This window comes from Podarcis vaucheri (genome assembly GCF_965113315.1).
Source record: "Podarcis vaucheri genome assembly, chromosome: 1".
Taxonomy (NCBI): domain Eukaryota; kingdom Metazoa; phylum Chordata; class Lepidosauria; order Squamata; family Lacertidae; genus Podarcis; species Podarcis vaucheri.
The window spans coordinates 66689542-66708356 of NC_138759.1; the positions used below are offsets into that span (position 1 = coordinate 66689542).

At 43.5% G+C, this 18815-nt stretch overlaps 2 protein-coding genes and 1 long non-coding RNA gene across 10 annotated transcripts in view; 2 read left to right on the top strand and 1 right to left on the bottom strand.

Moving 5' to 3' along the window:
- IMMP1L (inner mitochondrial membrane peptidase subunit 1) overlaps window positions 1–7601 on the bottom strand; it is a 33203-nt gene extending 25602 nt beyond the window's left edge. For 3 of the 5 annotated variants that reach the window (XM_082212242.1, XM_082212243.1, XM_082212241.1), the window contains exon 1: window positions 7477–7578. Coding sequence is in view for 1 of the 5 variants with exons in the window: in XM_082212239.1 (XP_082068365.1) it covers window positions 7477–7566 (90 nt within the window). In the remaining 4 variants the exon portion in view is untranslated. Of the gene's footprint in view, window positions 1–7476 lie in introns of all 5 variants that reach the window. The other 2 variants (XM_082212239.1, XM_082212240.1) reach the window with 2 other exon arrangements.
- The window catches only part of LOC309527648, a 384549-nt gene that overhangs the window by 18293 nt on the left and 347441 nt on the right, over window positions 1–18815 (top strand). The window lies entirely within an intron of this gene.
- ELP4 (elongator acetyltransferase complex subunit 4) overlaps window positions 7600–18815 on the top strand; it is a 161359-nt gene continuing 150143 nt past the window's right edge. For 2 of the 4 annotated variants that reach the window (XM_082209494.1, XM_082209495.1), the window contains exons 1-2: window positions 7602–7860; window positions 12985–13020. In XM_082209494.1, coding sequence (XP_082065620.1) covers window positions 7665–7860; window positions 12985–13020 — 232 coding nt within the window. In that variant the 5' untranslated portion in view covers window positions 7602–7664. Of the gene's footprint in view, window positions 7861–12984; window positions 13021–18815 lie in introns of all 4 variants that reach the window. The other 2 variants (XM_082209493.1, XM_082209492.1) reach the window with 2 other exon arrangements.

Here is an 18815-nt window from a genome sequence, read left to right on the forward strand (position 1 = left end):
GTCAACTTTCAGATTTGAAAATAAGGGATCAGCAGCCTCACCTGTCCCGGGGACAGTCTACGGGATATCTAACAATCCGGGATAGCAGCGGGAAGAAGCGGGAAACGGCACTGGAATAAGGGAATTTCACGCAAAAAAGGGAAGGTTGACAGCTATGCCCTTGGCATACATATACCCTGAATGTTTAGGGATGAAGATCCCTCTAAAATAGTGTGCCACCCCGCCCTAATCTTCCATGGGTTCCATGTGCTTACCCAGGGTTTGTGTTGAAATGAGGTACAGTGGAGACTGTACTGTCTTTATGATACATGGTTCATTTACACATATATAAAACCAGAGTCTACAATGGAGGGGTTCGCAGCATTAAAGGGTCTTGCTTCTCCCATAGCCGCAGCCTTGGATTCAAACAGTTCTCAAACATTGCTCTGACTCTCTCTTCAGCTGACAAATTTACTTCCAGGTCACATCACACCAACTCCACTCTAAACTCAGGCTTTGCCCTTCTAACTATGAGTTGAGGGAGGGGCCTCACCCATTTGCTATCTCACATAGTGCTCCTTTCCCTTGTTTCACTTAATTGTCCATCAAACAGGCTATGACCTTAATACAGGAAGCTAGCCTGGGTTATATTTTAACACTTGCTGGATCCAGAGGTTAGAAGGATTTTGCATACAGCCTACTTCCCTCCCACCCACCCCCACAAAGCCCTCATAATTTTAGGATAGAATGTGGCACCCAGGATAACTGCAGAATAAGAAGGGGTGAGTTGTTGTGACGCCTTCCCCCCCCCCCAGCCAATTGCAATGGTCATGGGGCACACAGGGGGAGGGGAAAGGGGGGGACTCCATTGTGCAAGTGGAAGTCCTTGTGAAGGGCTTCAACTAATGGGGCTGCTTAGGCAAATCCCACACCAGGATATTAAGTATTTCTAAATAAACACTACTCATTTTAATGGAATTTATTTCCAAGTTAGGTATCATTAGGACTACACCCTTGATGTAGTTCATGTGCTTCCTTAATCTTTGCACTAGAACAAGTCATGCATTATCTCTTCCATTTGCTCTGTGTATGTTTTCCGGTTTCAAATATGTACACCTTTTTCTCTTTTGAATATGCACAGTACACATTAGAAGTGCTGCCTACCAATGACAAATATTATCTGAGCAAGAACTCTATAAACCTTGGAAAAACCCATATGCATAATGACCTGTGCTGTCGTGCAGTAAAATTTTATAGCCTGTTTTTTCAAAGATACTGAACTTACTGAATAATGGCAGATAACACAGTACATTCAGCTGCTAGTTCAAGCATTAGTAAAGCAAACACGGTGGAAGAAATGCCTTACATCCTGGGATCTTAAATTTTTCAAGGTCTTGAAAACACTATCACTGTATTGGTTGTAATTCATAAAAATAACTATTTAGAGGACTGTTTATGGGATTGTTCTCAGAGATAATTTGTTTGATCGAAATTCACCTGAGTGATCATCAGACAATGAAAACGTCTTTTGGTTTTCACTGACATGTGTTAACAGAAAGCAAATTTCCTTCAGCTTAGATATTTCTAACATTGTTTAACACTTTTATTCTTCTCAGATCGAAGATGATTAAAGCATGCTATAATTTAGACTCCTGGTACAGACTTTTAAAAAGTGTAAATACTATTGTGAGATAATTCTGTTGGAATTCAATCTGAAATTGGTATTGCTCGTCAGAAGTAAAGAATCCCTTATGGGGGGGAAACTTATACAAGACTTGCCCATATTTGAAAAGATGTTGCTACTGAGTAACCAGCAATATTTTTTCTCCCTGAGTTGAAACAGTCAAATAAAAATATAAAACATTATGTGATTAAAAAAAACCACACATAAAAACACATTACAATCATAATCAGTTCAAAACAGTAGCAAACTGTTAGGATACTAACTCTCAACAGTCCAACCAAAAGGTATGTCTATGTCTTCAGTTGATATCAGAAGACTGCTAATGAGGGTGCCAACCGCATCTCCATCAGGAGAGAGTACCACAGCCAGGAGACCACAACACAGAATGCTTTTACCCATATTCCTGTACAACATGCTATGCCTATAGATGGGACTCAAAGAAAGGACTTCCCTGAAGAATCACAGCTCAGGTTGGCAGATATTGGGAGGGGTGTTCCTTTTAGTCCTTGGGTCCTAAGCCATTTAAGGTTTTATATACTGGTGTCAACACAATGAGTTGGTTCTGGTGATTAACAGGTCACCAGAGCAGCTATATAATCCCATTTTTCTGCCCCACTTAATAACATTGCAGCTGTATTCTGTTCCAGCTTCAGCTTCTGGATCATTTTCACAGATACTTCTACACAGAGTGCATTGCAGCAGACCAATCATGAATAGCTAGAGCATGAATAGCTGACATCTGACTATCCCTGTTCAGGAGTGGACAAAGTCAGCAAATCAGCAGAAGCCAGAAAAGTGTGGGAAGCAACACTCTCACTATGTTCCCAATGCGTAATATCTGCTGCGGAAGAGCATAGCAGCCTGGGGCACTCATAGCGCTACCTTAACATGTCACTGCTGAAACTGGTACACAGATTGATTCCATTTCACAGCATCTCCTTAAACAGTAAAAATCAATGGGTGGCAGTCAACCATGTTTTACTTAGAGTAGATGCATAAAAATTTCATTGGGTCTACTCTGAGTAAAACACAATTGAACACCACCCAAAGCTTCTGCAAATGACATTTTCTCACAGAAAATCATTCCAATTTAAAGTAGGACTTAAGCTGTAAACTTTACCATTTCCGTCACACAAATAATTTCTTGGAGCAAAAGAAATTGCTCCCTTAGACATCTTTCTCCCTCCCATCTCTTCTATTTATTTATTTATTTAATTCATTAACTAAAATTTCATACCATTTAACTGTAAAGAAGACCACTAAGCGGATATGTCAGCCTTCTAGCATTAAAGTACTACCAACTTCTTGATGTAAAAAAAGGGAAGTCAGTTCTGTGGATAGCTTTTTCAGTACAGCTCTTCTTACCAGAAAGCTACCTATGAGACTCATACATGCCCCACCCCGTGAGAAGTTACAATAATAGTAGTCCTTTGATGCTAGAGAAACAGAAACCATGTGTATCACTGGGAAAAGTTCTAGAGACCAGATGTCAGATCAGAGACTCTCATCTTTGCCATGGACTCTTGGTGTGGCCCCAGGCAATTCATGCTCTCCAACTCCTATTATCTATCACTAATATGGGAGTGAAAATCAGTTCAGACATCCAAAGGAGTGGAAAAATATAAAGCACGAATGGTATCTCATAGTGATCTGCTTCAGTGTCACCTGATTTCCTTGTGTGCCCGTACACACATGAATATGAACCTGCATCTTACATGTGTTCATGGTAACAACTGATGTTAAAATAAAAGGCTTGATAATAAGCTTCTAAAGCACTTGCAGTAATAGTAATAGTAACAGTAGTACATGCTGTTTCACAACCTGGCAACTTGAGACATGTCTTTGTTTGATTCTTGGAAATCATAAAAATTGAAAACAATTATAATGCCCACTTTCTGTGCTCATTTCAGCCTGGAGAAAACTGAAAAATATGGGAGGGAATCAAAAAGGGTAGAGCCCAACACACGGGAAAATCGTATGCATCTAATATAACCCACAAGAGCTCATGCTATACTAACAGTGCAATTCTGTACATGTCTACTCAGAAGTAAGCCCTACTGAAATCATGGGGACTTACTTACTCATACTATATATGACTGCAGCCTAAATTGTTAAGACATAGAGATGCCACTAGATTATCTGGAGTATCAGAAAGTAAGTTTTCTTAGGTGAGAATTGATCCAATCTATTTATAGCTTACAAAGATATAGTTCATTATGAGAAAATAATTTTCCAGCACCAAAATTCCTAATTTTCTCCTCATGCTAATTTGCACCAAGCTAGGATTACACCATTTATATTATATTATGGAAACCTTGGAAATAATAGTATGCATTTCTTTTTTGTGTTCCTTTTTAATATTCAGGAAGCTTTTAAAAGTCAGCAATAATTATTTTAATCTATGCTCTCTGTTTTTCCTTGGGATGGTTCCCAGAAAGACCCATCTCCACAATACCATCTATTGTTTGTACAATATGGCCGCAATCCATAGCCCCAGCAATGAGATGGAAGACATCAAGTTTGCCCAGGGAACTTTGATTTTCCATAGCAAATTGTGGACTAGCACTACTTGTACACACCAGTCTGTCTTTCTGGAATGCAGCCACTATAATTAAGTTGGCACTGATAAAATATATATAAATCCATGTATTTTTCATGAAATTATATGACTTAGAAAAACCAAACTTCAGCCTTAACACTTCACTACACGAGCAAGCTTGCAATTTGGATGGGTTATATCCGTGCAGCAAAGAAAACAATACAACAGGTTTGAAGCACCACAGAATACCACCATGGTCAGGATCCAAGAGCTAAGAAACAACTTTTCAGCCTCTAATAATATGCACAATGACTTGGGAGTAAGATCCACTGAACATGGTGGGTTTTTTATTTTTTTAGCAGCAGCTGTCTGTATGGCACTTTAGAGGACAGGTTCCTGCCCGAAAAAGCTTGCACACAAGAAACAACACAAGAAAGGGAAGGCAACAGGCAGTTGTTTCCATTAAAGGTGCTTAGAGTTACAGGCCCAGTTACAGTAAGGCATGAGAAGTAGTTACATCAAAGGCTTAACAGAAAAGGTGGATTTTGTAGAGACGCTTGAAGAGAAGTGGCATCACACAGGCATTTGGGGAAGAAATTCCAAAATGCCTATGATTGGGTGGCATGTTATGGAACTTGCTGGGTGCAATGTGTTTTCAAAATGTTGGCTTCTGGACTGAAGGTACTAGATTTCTCAAGCTTATCCCCTCTTTGTTTGTAAAAAGATTAAGAAAATGAAGCCATCATCTTTGCACCTGTAGTCTCCGACCCATTCTATTGAAATACCTAAGAACATCTCAAGAAGCTTGAGCTCACAGCACAGACACTTCAGGGAGCTGTACCGCATGGCTGGTAGCTTTCCTTGTCAGATGACTCAACAGTTAATCTGATTTAGTGACTATAAAACTTTAATCAACAAAATCCAATACTATTACATTCCAGAACTGATGAGAAAAGAGGGTTTTGTGTATAAAGGACAGGTGCCGCTAAGAAGATTATTTAAAATAGCAATGTAACTGACGACAGTGCAGGTGTTACCCCCTCCACTAAATCATCTGCTTCTCTCCTTCAGTATGAGAAACAATAATGAAAGTATTCAAATTAGCATAGCTTTGTGAAAATAAGAATTATAGAATTTTATAAATTCAAATACAGATTTTAATATTTACACCATATGAAAAAAGAAACAAAATGTCTCATCATGCTAAAAAGTACCTTATAGCCTTAGGGTACGTTAAATTTTGTAACTTTCAAATTTCAAAAATTAGGGGTGCTAAAAAGTTGTAACATGACTTGGGAGTTCAAAATATATTTTGGTTAAATTAATATAATTTTGCTTTGCTTGGTAAGTAAAATGTGCGCAAAATGGCATAGAAATTGTTAAAAAATGGTTACCAAGTACTTGCAGTTATATTTAATATTATTATCATTATCATTTAGCATTATCTGACATTTTCAGAAGGTAAAACTAAAATTCCAAAAGAAGTTTATGTGCTTCTTCATTAAATGCAGACTTACCAAGATAAATCTGGTTTATTAAATCCAATAACATATTTTTAAGGCCCTCACTAAAGAAATTGACAAAAAAAAGTTTCACCCCCTAAAATGACCTTGCTTGCATCTAGTTGCAACCTGACTTTGGAATGTATTGGCCCATACCCATTAGCAGATAGATGCTTATGGTTTTTTAAAATTATTTATAACTCAGATAGAATGTACACCACAGATCAGGAAAGGTCTCACCAAAGCCAAGAGGATGCCAGCATGGTTAATGAGCAGAGTCACGGGAGATATTAGAGGCAATAAGGCTCATGTCAGGAAACAGAAGTCTTTTCCAAATGAGAATAAAAAGGAACCTGAACTGTGGCAAAAGAAATGAAAGCAGATACTGAAGGATGCAAAAATTTGCAGAGTGTGTTATTGAAACATTAAGGGCATACTAAAAGAGAAAAAGGAGACTGAAACTGAAACTGAAACTGAAGGGATTCTTTGCATTGACTTCAGTGTGGAAGATGTTGGGCAGACCCCTGTGCCTGAAGTAACGTTCTCAGGAAGGGAAACTGGGGAAAATAGTGATGGCAAGAGACAAAAGTTCTTATTGGCCTAGATAGAATAAAAAACAAAAAAACCAACCAATCTTTGGGTCCAGATGACATTAACATAAGTATTCTTAAAGAATCTGCTGATGGGAGAAAAGACCCAATAATCTTCTGAAGTAGTCACATCTGTGGATGAAACATTTTTCAACATTTTGCCAGCACTCTATACTTGTCTGTCCCTGTGCACTTTCACTAGTGCACTGATTTCAACAGAAGATATATATAGCTGAAGGCAAGTCCAGGTTCAAGAGTTCAGAGGCAATGCATATGTTAAAATGCAAATGGAGGGTGCTTCAAATTGCTCTGCAAGGCAAATTGTAACGGTCTACTGACCCACCCCGTGAACCAGGATCCCATCCTTTGCCACCCTTCCCTCTCCATGGTCTGCAGTGGGGTAAATATGAAGTGGGAACCTAATATGCACAACAGAAAGGTATACACAAAATTTCACTGCCATATAAAGCGATTTAAATTGGTATCCATGTACAAGTTCCAATGGGTCTCCACAGCCAAGGTCAAGCAAGTGATTAAGAGTGCTACTCTGCATTAATCCTGGGGAGCTAACGTGGCTTTTCCGCCGTGTAGCCAGAACCTTCTGAGTCATGTACAATGAAATCCTCAGAAACCCCTTGCACCGAATTACAGTCTTAATTGTGCCAGGCACCAACCACCCACCTTCCCAATTGGCCTCACCAGCATTAGCTGGTAAGCTAACACACACGGAAAACAATTCGAATAAACGACTTCACTGCTGCACGATCCAATGCATGCTTACTCTCCAGTCAAACCCAAGGTGCCTGGGAGGAGGGGAGGGCGTTACTTTCGGGTAAGTATGCACAGAACACCAACACTTTAGAAAGTTAAGTTCTCATAACGAGCCAGGTGGGTGGAATGAGGTGAGGGGGCTCCGGCCCGCTCGTCACAGGTAGTAAGCAAATATTTCCCCCCACTCCCCCAGGGTCACACCGCTTCCTGCACCTAAACAGGAAGAGGGAAGTACAGTATACTGCGTCTCGTTTCCAAATTTATTTATTTATTTATTTTTAAAAATAGCTTCCTCAGAAGCGTCCCGTTGCCTGGAAAGGCCCGACTGGCACTCCCCTCCCTCACGGAGCGCTACGAACGACACCTCTTGCCGACAGGCTCGCGAGCTGCCTCTTCCTGCCCTTGACTCACCTGCCTGGGCCAGAAGCCGCGGGGACCGAGAGCCCTCCTCGCCTCCCCCCAGCCGACGCCACTGCGCCTGCCAACAACCGGTCTCCCCATTGGCTCGCCGCGCGTCCGTCCCCCCCCCCTCCACCCGCCCCGCCGCTCCTCCTCCGCGCGCCGGTCGCCTCTTCCCTGTCAACGGCGCAGAAGCTAAGATGGCGGCCTTGGCGACCGGCGGGCCGGCCCAACAGCAGCAGAGTGCCGGGGCTACGACGAGTTTCCAAAGGAAAGGGCCGGATGGAGGAGGAGGAGGAGGCGGCCGCTTGGCCGTTCTGCCGGGCACCCGGCCCTCGGTCCGGCACGGGCAGCTGCTGCTTTCCAGCGGGGTCCCCTCTCTGGACTATGTGCTAGGTTGGTGCCGGCAGCGCTGCGCAGTCTCCTGACACGTCCCGCCACCTCGCCGTGCGGGTTTCGCGGTAGTCGAGCGGGCTGAGGTGGCCTCGGAGGGCAGGCGAGGCGAGGCACTGGGGGGGGGGCTGCCTGGCTCCCCTCAGTAGCAGCCCCTCCGAGCCCCAGAGCTGCTTCCCTCCTGACTGAACCGCTCCCGGGCTCAGTGTGCGCGGAGGAAAGCAGGGAGGCTGTGAGAGAAGGGGAAGCGAGGAGCGGGACGGATCCGGCCGCCTCGTGCTGGGACAGGGCTGTGGGTTCGACCCCCGCGTTCCCACCGAGCCCCGCGGTACTTACTCTCCGCTGTCCCAGGGGGCGAAGTATTCCGCCCAAGGAAACTTGAGGATGCTCGAGGAGAGCATGGGTTCTTGAAATGCGCGCGGAGCCTTTAGGATGAGAAGTGGAGTCAGTCCCGGCAGAGCAGGCATGGCTTTTTTAAAGAGACGTGCCGTCATCTAGATAGCCACTGGCTGGCTGTCCTCCTTTCGCGTGTTTCCCCTTGCTCGCTCGCTCGCGGATGCCATGCCGTCAGGATGGCGTTGCCTACGAGTGCCTTCTCGCATCAAAGCGTCCCTGAATACAAAGCAGCCTCACGCAGCAGTTTCTGTGCAGGTCTGCTCAATATCGAATTTAAAAGAAACTCGAAAATCTAACGCTCCAGGGCACATAGTAGCAAGATACCAATGGATTGAGTGGAACCCAGCAGTATTCAACATATCCATGTAATAGCTGCAGCCTGCACCAGTTTCACCCTGCAGACCACCCTCAGCCCATTTGACTTGCACTGCTGTAAAACTTCTTGAATACTGAGTTAAATATGTCTTGTGTTAGAGACTGGGCATGTATGTTAAAAAAACTGTGTGGGAGCAATTAGTTCTTTTATTCGTTCTTTTTTAAACTTGTGCATCCTTCTTCATACCCAAAGTGCCCAAGTGGGTAATTTCTGCAAAATAAACATAATTGAGTTGTTTTAAAGCTACTATAAAGTTGGTGTGGACCTGATGTGTCTGCTTGGGAAACTTCTGACACCTCACGGTAGTCACGTTGAAACTTCTAAAGGAGTTGTGCACTGTGTGTGCAAGTTATAAATAAAACACAATGGTTCAGGTGTAAAATGATGCTGAAGGCCACTTGGTTTATATGTGCAGTACACCATTTGGATCCTATAAATTTAGTCCTCACTTTTCAATAATCATACTTGAAGCCAGTGGGACATGCGCATTGTGGTCAAGACCTTGGTTTACAATTAATTTCTTCTTCCTGACACTTAGGACTCTCATTTTGAAACTAGCTAGAACGTCATGTATCTCTTTATGTTCAGATATGAGTTGCATCATGCATCAGGTCTTTTATCTAAAGGTGGTCATTTCATGGGCTCACAGTTTGGGAATGTAGTGGTTTGGTGGGATGTCACTACCATAGGGAATTCCCTGCCATCCTTTTAAGGGAGAAGGCCTATGAGGAAGTGAGTGATAATTTAGTAGGAGTAGGAATTGCTGCAATATACATTAGATGCGAGAATTGTTGTTAAAAATGTGCCCCAAAGGAGGAATTTCCCAAATGCAATTATCTTATAATAAACAACAATTTGAGGAGCTAGAATTTTACCCCTCCTTTTTTTCTGCTTGGCAGTGGTACTATTCCAGTTTTGTGGTTTTTCTGTGTTCCCATTTCTGACAGAACAGATGTGTGAAAGGGTCATGTGGAAAACAATATATGACTCTCACTCTAAGATTCCCATGCACACGAAAGTGAGTACACATATTTGGTTATATATTAGCTTAGCTGGGCATGAATTCAGTAAGGTTTGTTGTGAGTATATAAATTGCAATTCTCACATCAACAAACACCTTCAAAAGTGTAATGCACTAATCAGGCCTTGGGTGGTCTGCTTGATACAACCATTGTACTAGATTTGATAAGACATGCTCTTCAGACAGAAAAGAACGGAAATGAAAAATTATCACTGATTCCATCTCATTTTATCATCATTAGGAAGGGAACAGTTGCTAGTAGATCATTTTAATGCTTACTCAATAGGAAAACTGTTAGCTGAACATTTTTGCCAAATGCCATTGGCTGCATCCACCTCAAATTTTGTATTATTATAATCCTTGCTTCTACTTAATTTTTTGTGTTATTTTGCCTTCTCCAAAATATATATAATCTTTAGGTGGGATGAGATCATTTTGGGAGCCCCCACCCTGAATGATGCTGCTATTCTGAAATACAAGATCTAGTTCTTCACATTATGAGGACATTTAAATTTCACACATGACCATGAACACATCATTCAGAAGTGATTTCAGTCATAAATGAAATCCCATTTATTTCAATAGGAATGAAATTCAGCTAACTTGGTCTGGATCCAAGCTAGGGCCATTAGCTTAAAAAAATTATGTATGTTCATTTATTTTGCATTTTATATGCTTTCCCACAAAGAGCTTAGGAGTGTCCACAAAGGTCTCCAACCTTGTGGGGTGGGGTAGGTTAGTACAGTCATACCTCGTGTTGCGTTTGCTTCAGTTTGAGCATTTTCAGGTTGTGTCCCGCAGCGACCCGGAAGTACCGGAAAGGGTTACTTCTGGGTTTTGCCACTCACGCAGATGCTCAAAATGACATCATGCGCAGAAGCAGTGAATTGCAACACGCACAGACGCAGGTTGCGTTCTGCTATGTTGCAAACGGGGCTCTGGAACGGATCCCATTCACAACCAGAGGTACCACTGTATGTGTGACTGGCACAATGTTACCAAGCGAGTTTCACTGTTGTGTAAAGATTTAAACTTGGATCTCCCTAATCTGACATCTACCAAGTAGAGGGTGTCCTTTGCCATCAATGATCCTGTTCCTGTTTGGCGATCCCAGATGTTATCATCATCATCATTAACTAGTCTGTTTCAGATAGAGTATTTTGTCTCGCTCCTCAGTGTGTTCATTCCTATACAGTTCTTTCATCCACTTACTACTTATGGATGCCCATTTCTGTTATTAGACTAAGAGTTCTAAATATCTTAGAAAAAATGTAATATGATATATATATTCACAATGTATTTGTGGAATGCTTTCCCCTGGCGCCTTCATTATACACCTTCAGGCATCCGGCAAAAATGTTCCTTTTTAACCAGGTCTTTGGTTGATCTGATTGACATCCTATGCCCTTTTAAAATGTGGCTCTTTGTGGGGGGTTTTATTATTATATAGTGGCTTTTATGATGATCTTTTCTGTGAACTGTCATGAGACCTCTGGCTTTAGGGCGGTATATAAATTCAATAAATAATAATAATAATTTACAGTATTTCATCTAATGATGTCAGTGTTTCCTTACTTTACAAACAGTATATATAAACAGATAGGGAACTTATGACCCTCAGATGTTGAATGACTACAACTTCCATTGTTCTGGGCTGTTGGCCATGCTGGCTGATGGGAGTTGATGTCCTGCAACTTTTAGAGCACCAAGGGCCCCTTATCCCTGACATAACTGAATAACTTGGGGTGGGAAATGACGTAAAGGAATGCATCTGCCATCATGGTATAATGAATAAATAGGCTTTCTGTGATGTTGGGCTCCTAATATTTCCATATTTTTACTTTCTTTTCTCTATCCTAATTCTTCATAGTTTTGTTTTTGCCTCTGGTTGAAAGTTTACCTATTTCTACACCAACTTAGGTCTTCTAATTAAAGATATTTTATGTACTTTGTGTGTTTTGTTTTTTGATACTAAGATGATAACCACTGCTGTCAGAATACCTCAGCTAGATGTACCCACAGAATGTTTCTTTTGTATTTCATTATTTTGGTACGTTGGCTTTACGTACTCTGGAGATATTGCTGGTTGGGTTCTGTTGGGTTTTTTAGCACCTTAAGCAGACCTCTGTTGCTGGTGACTGAAAACAGCTCTGTTTACTTTCGGCAACATAGCATTTATTTGGAATCCACAACCACTCAGTCTAGAGCAGTCTTAGTTCTATAGAAAGCTCTGCAACTATTTTTAAGATTAAAAGATTTACAACTCGGGAAGTAAAACATGAAATAGCATACTTGAAAGAGTAAAATACCATACCCACCCTTCTTATCCAAACATGATAATAAGAGAAAGTACAATAACTATAAACAAAAGGTACATGCAGCCAAACCACTGAAGTACAAAAATATTACTTATCAGTCTTTTAGTCAAGATTTCAGTTTACCAAAAATCCAGAAAAAGGCATAATATAGACAGGTGTTTACGGAAGTGTCTTCTGGTATCCGGCTCCTCATGTTATAGTCCAGGTCTCAGGCTCTTTTCTTCAGATGGAGGGAGAGAAGAAAGATTTAGGAGCTGGCTGATGATGATAAAGATGCCCACTCATCAAAGGGGTTGATTCAGCTGATCCTATGCTCATATGAGATGGGTACCACTGTGCAATGGTGTAAACTCATTATATGTTCATTTAGGCTCTATCTAAGCTCTTTGTGCAGATATGCTGCATTGATGTATGGGTTTAGCTTTGCTTTGCTGTTCTCTGCACTGGTGCAGGTGGGATGTGGGTTGCATGGTGAAGGCTATCACCCTTGCACTATTGTAAGATAACTAAACAAAAATAAAGTCTAATGAATTCAGTGGGAATGATTCCAGATAAATGTAGAGGATGGTAGCCTTAATCAGTATCCTATACGCAGCTGAGTCCGTTCCTGCAACTACCGGTAGATAGTTTTGACTCATGATAAATGCAACTTACTGAATTAACTGTACCAGGTTCTTCAAACACTTGCTCTAATGAGGAAGGATTACTTTATGTGTAGAATAGTCTTAATAAAACAAAGGAATGTTGGCTTGTGACAACACTATTAAAGTACTTGCGTTTAGTTATGTAGAGCTATGCAGGATCTTTTCACCATATTGTGAAAGTAATTGTAGTGTGTGATATATAATTATATGCAATATATAATTATTTAATAGTGAATTGTAAGAAGTATTATAAAGGTAATTAAAATGTTTTTCATGTTACATTTTTAACTTCCTGTATCACCTTTCCTTGATACTACTAATTGTTGGAAACATTATTATGCATTCTAATTTATTAAATTAATTTGTTCCTAGGTGGAGGTTTGGCAGTTGGAACCCTTCTCCTTATTGGTTAGTATGAAATTTTCTAACACATTTTACTTACTAGCAATTATATGGTCATGGCATTATCTTTTTTATTTTTTCAAGTGTTTTAGGGAAAATGTTAGAATGGTTTTTCTAAGGAGTTCCTTCTAAAAGATAATGCAGGACTTATTGTAAAGAAAACATTAATTTATTTCACCGTGGCCGTGTTCTCATGTCATGTTAAACATTGATTTACTACAATGTGCGCAAGCTGGAACCCTCATACTTCCCTCTTCCCACATGGCCAGAAGAATACTTCAGAAGGTTTTTCAGTCATTCCCCCTTAAACATGATTTGTCATTGTGCCTGAACTGAGAATAACTAATTATGGTCAGTTAATTTCAAAATGAAACAGTTTCAAAACACACTTTCTGGAGCTGGCAGGTTTAAACTAATCATAGGTGTGATGGGATGATGAGCTGCTTGTGCGTAAAATCGTAGTCCCTCAGAGTTTGTTCAAGTCCACAAACCTCTGTCTGTGACGGAGCCCCTCAAACATGGCTCCTCTAGTCACTGGCAGATTCCGACAGTGGCTGCTTTCGGAATCGCTTCCAACATACAAGCTCCTTAACGGAAACACGTCTTCTGGACTCACGGCGTGACAGTTTCCGGCGAGGAGTGGGTCTCCCTATGGGAGGTCCAGAAACCTCCCCACTGTTCTCGCTGGAAGTGTCCCTGAGCCATCCCTCCTGCTCACTTTCCCTCAGAGACCCACCTCTCCCCCTGCTGGTTCCTGCTTCAGCTGCTGGGTCTCTTCCAACCTCCGTGAGCCCTTCCACCACCTGTCCCTCCGATGGCAGTTCCCTGACAATAGGGTCATATTCAACTAAATAGTTGTGCTAGCAGAAGCCATGGTAAGGATACGTGCTAGCACAGTGGAAGAGGGAGGGAAGGTTCCACCATGCAGAGAAAATTCTTGTAGTGATAGAGCTACATTGAATACAACCCATAGTTATTGTGAAGCACAGTTCCCATTTCCAGCACAATGATCCCATCATAGGTTTTTTCATGTAAAGAACTGATGGTAGATTTTAAACCCTTAAAAATATAGAATTCGGGGAGAAAAGGACAAACAAACAGAGAGAGAGAGAGAGAGAGAGAGGGCTCATTGGAAGGAATAAATGATCTTCCAAGTAAGGATGAGCACACACTTCCTATTAAAGTAAAAGTAACCATTTTTCACATAAACCATGGCTGTCACAGGACTGTGTTAAAGCAGGGGTTACCAACATGGCACCTGTTAGCACAGTGGCACCCCTGAGGTCTTCCCCTAGGGCCTGTGGACTCTGTGCGCCTGCTCCAGCCCCCTTGATCATGGAATGGTGAGGATGGTTGACTTCTTCTCTCTTGAGAGCTGAAGGAGGAAGTTCAAGGAATGACCCTTTCCTTTCAGATTAATTGTACTGGATCTGATTTTTACCCAGATTGCATCAGATTGAATCTGGTGCAGGGGGGGGGGAGAGGGATGACCAGAGGGGTGATGACCATGGCATTCATGCAAAAATCCAAACATGCCTATGGGCATAAGTAGGTTGGCAACCACTGTGTTAAGCAGTTGTTCACATAGTGTTCTTATATTGATCAACTCATCCTATATGATCAGAAAGGAAAGCTGAAAAAATGCAGGTAAGGTAAAAACAATAAAGCTTCTCAAAAGTTACTTTAATATCTCTAATATGATAATAAAAATAAGGGGCAATATTCAGAACCAGTGCTTTTTTTTCTTTAAAAATGTTTAGAGGTACTCTAACATTTGACTCAAGAAACTCACCTTTTTATAGTTCAAATTGGGAAAAATATATACAGTAAATGGACAAAAGTAAAAAGATTCACAAAATGTTTAGGGGTGGGTGTGTCCCTGCACCCTCCCCCCCGAAAAAAGCACTGCTCAAAACAGTTTTAAATAATTGCTTTAGTAATTTCAATCTTTAATTTCAGTAGGTCATCTCTGAGAATAAATACTGGTCAATGTAGGGATTAGATAAAATTGTGAGATGTACAGTTGTGGCCATTTTAGACTTAATGCAGGAGATGGTTACTGTATAGTGATTGGATCATGAAAAAGTGCATATGTGTTCGTAGATAACCAGAATTCTTCACTGAAATTGCTAATCAACTTGGATCATTTAAGCTTGTGTGGGTATAGTAATTGAAAACATGGAAGTGACGGTACTTCAGTTCCTAAGACTTTAATTTTTGAATTATATGGACTATTTTTCATACTTATTATGTGTAGAATTTGTATCTTGGATGTTGGTTTTAAAGCAAGTATAGTTGGTATTCTAGTTGAATGGCCTGTCATTATACAGACAACAGTAACTGTCAGGGAACTGACATCAGAGGGAAAGGAGGTGGTAGGGCTCCCAGAGACTGGGAGAGACTCAACAGCCAAAGCAGGGACCAGCAGGGGGAGCACGGGGTCTCTGGAGGGGAATCTCAGTAATACTGAGAGAGACGCAGCAACGCAGGCAGGAAGCAGGGGAGAGAAAGGGGTGAGAGACACTTCCAGCGAAAATAGTGGGGAGGTGTCAGAAGCAACTGCAGGGAGACCCATGCTTCGTCGGAAGCTGTCACGTCGTGAGTCCAGGAGACGTGTTTCCGTTAAGGAACTTCTTTGTTGGAGGCGTTTCCGCAAACAGCCACTGTCGGACTCCACCAGTGACTAGAGCAGACATGTCTGATGAGCTCTGTCACACACAGAGGCTTGTGGAGCCGCACAAACTCTGAAGGGGCACACTTTTAAGCACAAGCAGCTAATCAACCCCCTGACAGCAGTCCGACAGTCTTTGTACGCTGCCTGTGCAGGAGAAAGCATCATGAGCGACCCAGCAGGAGCCGGAGCCGGAGGAGCTGATCCAAGCTTGGAGGAAAGATACCGAGCATTGGAAGTCCAACTTGCGCTGCAGACGGCGAGGCTGGAGGAGAGGAGGGCGCAGGATGCTGACAAGAAGGGGAGAACCACTCAGTTCCCCAGAAAGGTACCAGGATTGGTGCAGAAGTTTGGGGGGGACCCCAAGGACTATCATGCCTTTAGGACAGAGATGCAATATGCCCTGAATGTGCAGTTTGATGAGTTCCCTGATGAGGAATCGCGAGTTGCTTTCGTAATTGGGCATCTTGAGAAGGGCGCGCGTGATTGGGTTCGGCCCCTGATGGCAACGCACAACGATATCCTAAAGGACACTATGAAATTCTTTCGTGCAATGGATATCATGTTTTCCAGCGATATTGAGGAAGGGTTGGTGCGCAGACAGCTGATGGCTTGCAAGCAGGGAAGCAGATCTGTCCGTGAGTACTGGACTGAATTTACCATGCTGATTCACAGATTGGGGTGGGATTTATCGGCAGCACCCATTCAGATGCTGTTTGAAGAAGGTCTTTCTTCGGCTGTGAAAGACGAGCTGTCCAGGAGCCCCAGGGCTGTGTCGATGGATCAGCTGACCAAGTCTGCGCTGACCATTGGAGCGCGCCAGGAGGCAAGAGCCTTGGAGAGGCGGGAAGGGAGAGGGGAACGTTGGAAGGAGTTACGCATTCCAGACATTCCTGAGCCAGCTTTCCCGCCGGCAGAGCCGATGGAAATCGGAACAGCCCGCGCGCGCGCAGTTTCAAAGCCCAGTGAGGGGGCGAAGAAGGAGGGAAAGGGAGCCCGGAAATGCTATCTCTGCCAACAGCCAGGCCACTTTGCCAGAGTCTGCCCCCAGAGGAAGGAATGGCAAGGGATGGTGGGCGCAGTGGAGGGAGGAGAGCAGGGAGAAACGGAGCAAGTAAAAGCCAACGCCTGGTTGCCGTCAGGGCACTGCAACCAGGCTCAAGAGCAGTGAAAGTGCCCGTACCAGAAGCTCCTCGACCTGCCCTAGTGATTGAAGTGTCGCTAGAGCTGCAAAATGGACACCCCCTACAAGTAAAGGCGCTGTTGGATTCCGGCAGCTCTTGCAATTTTATGAGCAAGGAGTTTGCTGCTGAACATCAGATACAGACTATCCCTTTAAGCAACCCCCTGCAGGTGACCACAATCGATGGCAGGGAGCTGTTGGGAGGAGGAGTCAGCTTGCAGACCGTCCCAATGATAATGAGGGTGGCAAGGCACACAGAACTGATAGCGTTTAATGTGGCCACCTTGGGAGGCGCTCCCATTATTTTGGGAATGAGCTGGCTAGCCCTACATGATCCGCTGGTGGGCTGGCATCAAAGAGTGGTTTCCTTCGGTTCAGCACATTGCTTAGAACACTGCAGGGGGGAAAGGGGTTCAGCAGGGGCCCAAGCCACCCTGGCAGGGACTGAAGTAATGGAGAAAGGGAAGGTGCCACCACAGTATGCTGATTTCAACGATGTGTTCAGCGAGAAGGAAGCTGATCAACTACCCCCGCATAGGCCCTTTGATTGCCAGATTAATCTACTCCCTGGAGCCCAGCTTCCTGTAGGCAAGCTGTATGCCATGTCAGACAGGGAGATGCAGGAGTTGAGAGCGTTCATTGACAAGAACCTGAAGAGAGGCTTCATCAGGGAGTCTAAGGCAGCGGGGGGTAGCCCAGTGTTTTTTGTGGATAAAAAAAAACACGGACAAGCCGAGGCTGGTATGTGACTTTCGACAGTTAAATGCAGTGACTGAGCCTGCGGCTTTTCCCATGCCCAGGATTGATGATATTTTGACCAGGGTGCGAAAAGGAAAGATTTTTACAAAGCTGGACCTGAGGGGGGCGTACAACCTGATACGTATAAGGAAAGGGGATGAATGGAAGACCACCATGTTCACCCCTTTGGGGGCATTTGAATATCTCGTGATGCCTTTTGGATTACAAACAGGCTCCGCGTGTTTTCAAAGTTTTATGAACCACGTGCTGGGGCCTTTGCTCTACAAGAATTGCGTGGCCTTCCTAGATGACGTGTTGGTGTATTCGGAGAACGAGGAGCAACATGTGAGAGACGTCAGGGAAGTGTTGAGCAGGCTGCAAGCCAACCGACTGTGGGTGAAACTGGAGAAGTGTCAGTTTCATACCAAGGAGGTGGAATTCCTGGGGTACCGCTTGTCCGATAAGGGGTTGGCTATGGACCCCAGCAAGGTTCAAGCGGTGCTGGAATGGAAAACACCCAAGACCAAGAAGGATGTGCAGAGGTTCCTAGGGTTTGGAAACTTTTATCGTAAGTTCATCCGGAACTTCGCCCACCTGACGGCGCCCATCACGGACTGTCTCAGCGGCAAAAAGAAGTTTGTTTGGACGGGGGAGGCGGAGAGAGCGTTTGATGAACTGAAAAAGGCCTTCGCCTCTGACGAACAACTTCTACATGTGGATTTACAAAAAAAGCTGAGGGTCGAAACAGACGCGTCGGACCGAGCCATAGGGGCGGTGCTTCTTCTGCAGCCGGGGAAGGAGGGGTCCGAGTGGCGACCGTGTGCCTTCTTTTCGCGAAAGCTGAACAAATCTGAGAGGAACTACACGGTGTACGACCGGGAACTTCTTGCCATTTATGAGGCCTTCCGGAGATGGAGGCATCTACTAATTGGTGCACAACAGAAGGTGCAAGTGTGCACGGACCATAAGAATCTAGAGTATTGGAGAACTGCGCGAGTGCTCAACCAACGGCAGTTGAGATGGGCCCAGGAGTTTTCCAAATTTAACTTTGAGATTTGTTACGTACCAGGCCCGGAGAACGTTAGGGCTGACGCTCTCTCACGCAAACCTGAATATTTGGAGGGAGAGGGTGCACCCGAGGAGACCCATGTCATTCCCGAGGACCGCTGGGTGTGTGGGGCGGCATTGGTGGGGCAAAGGGAGCTGGTA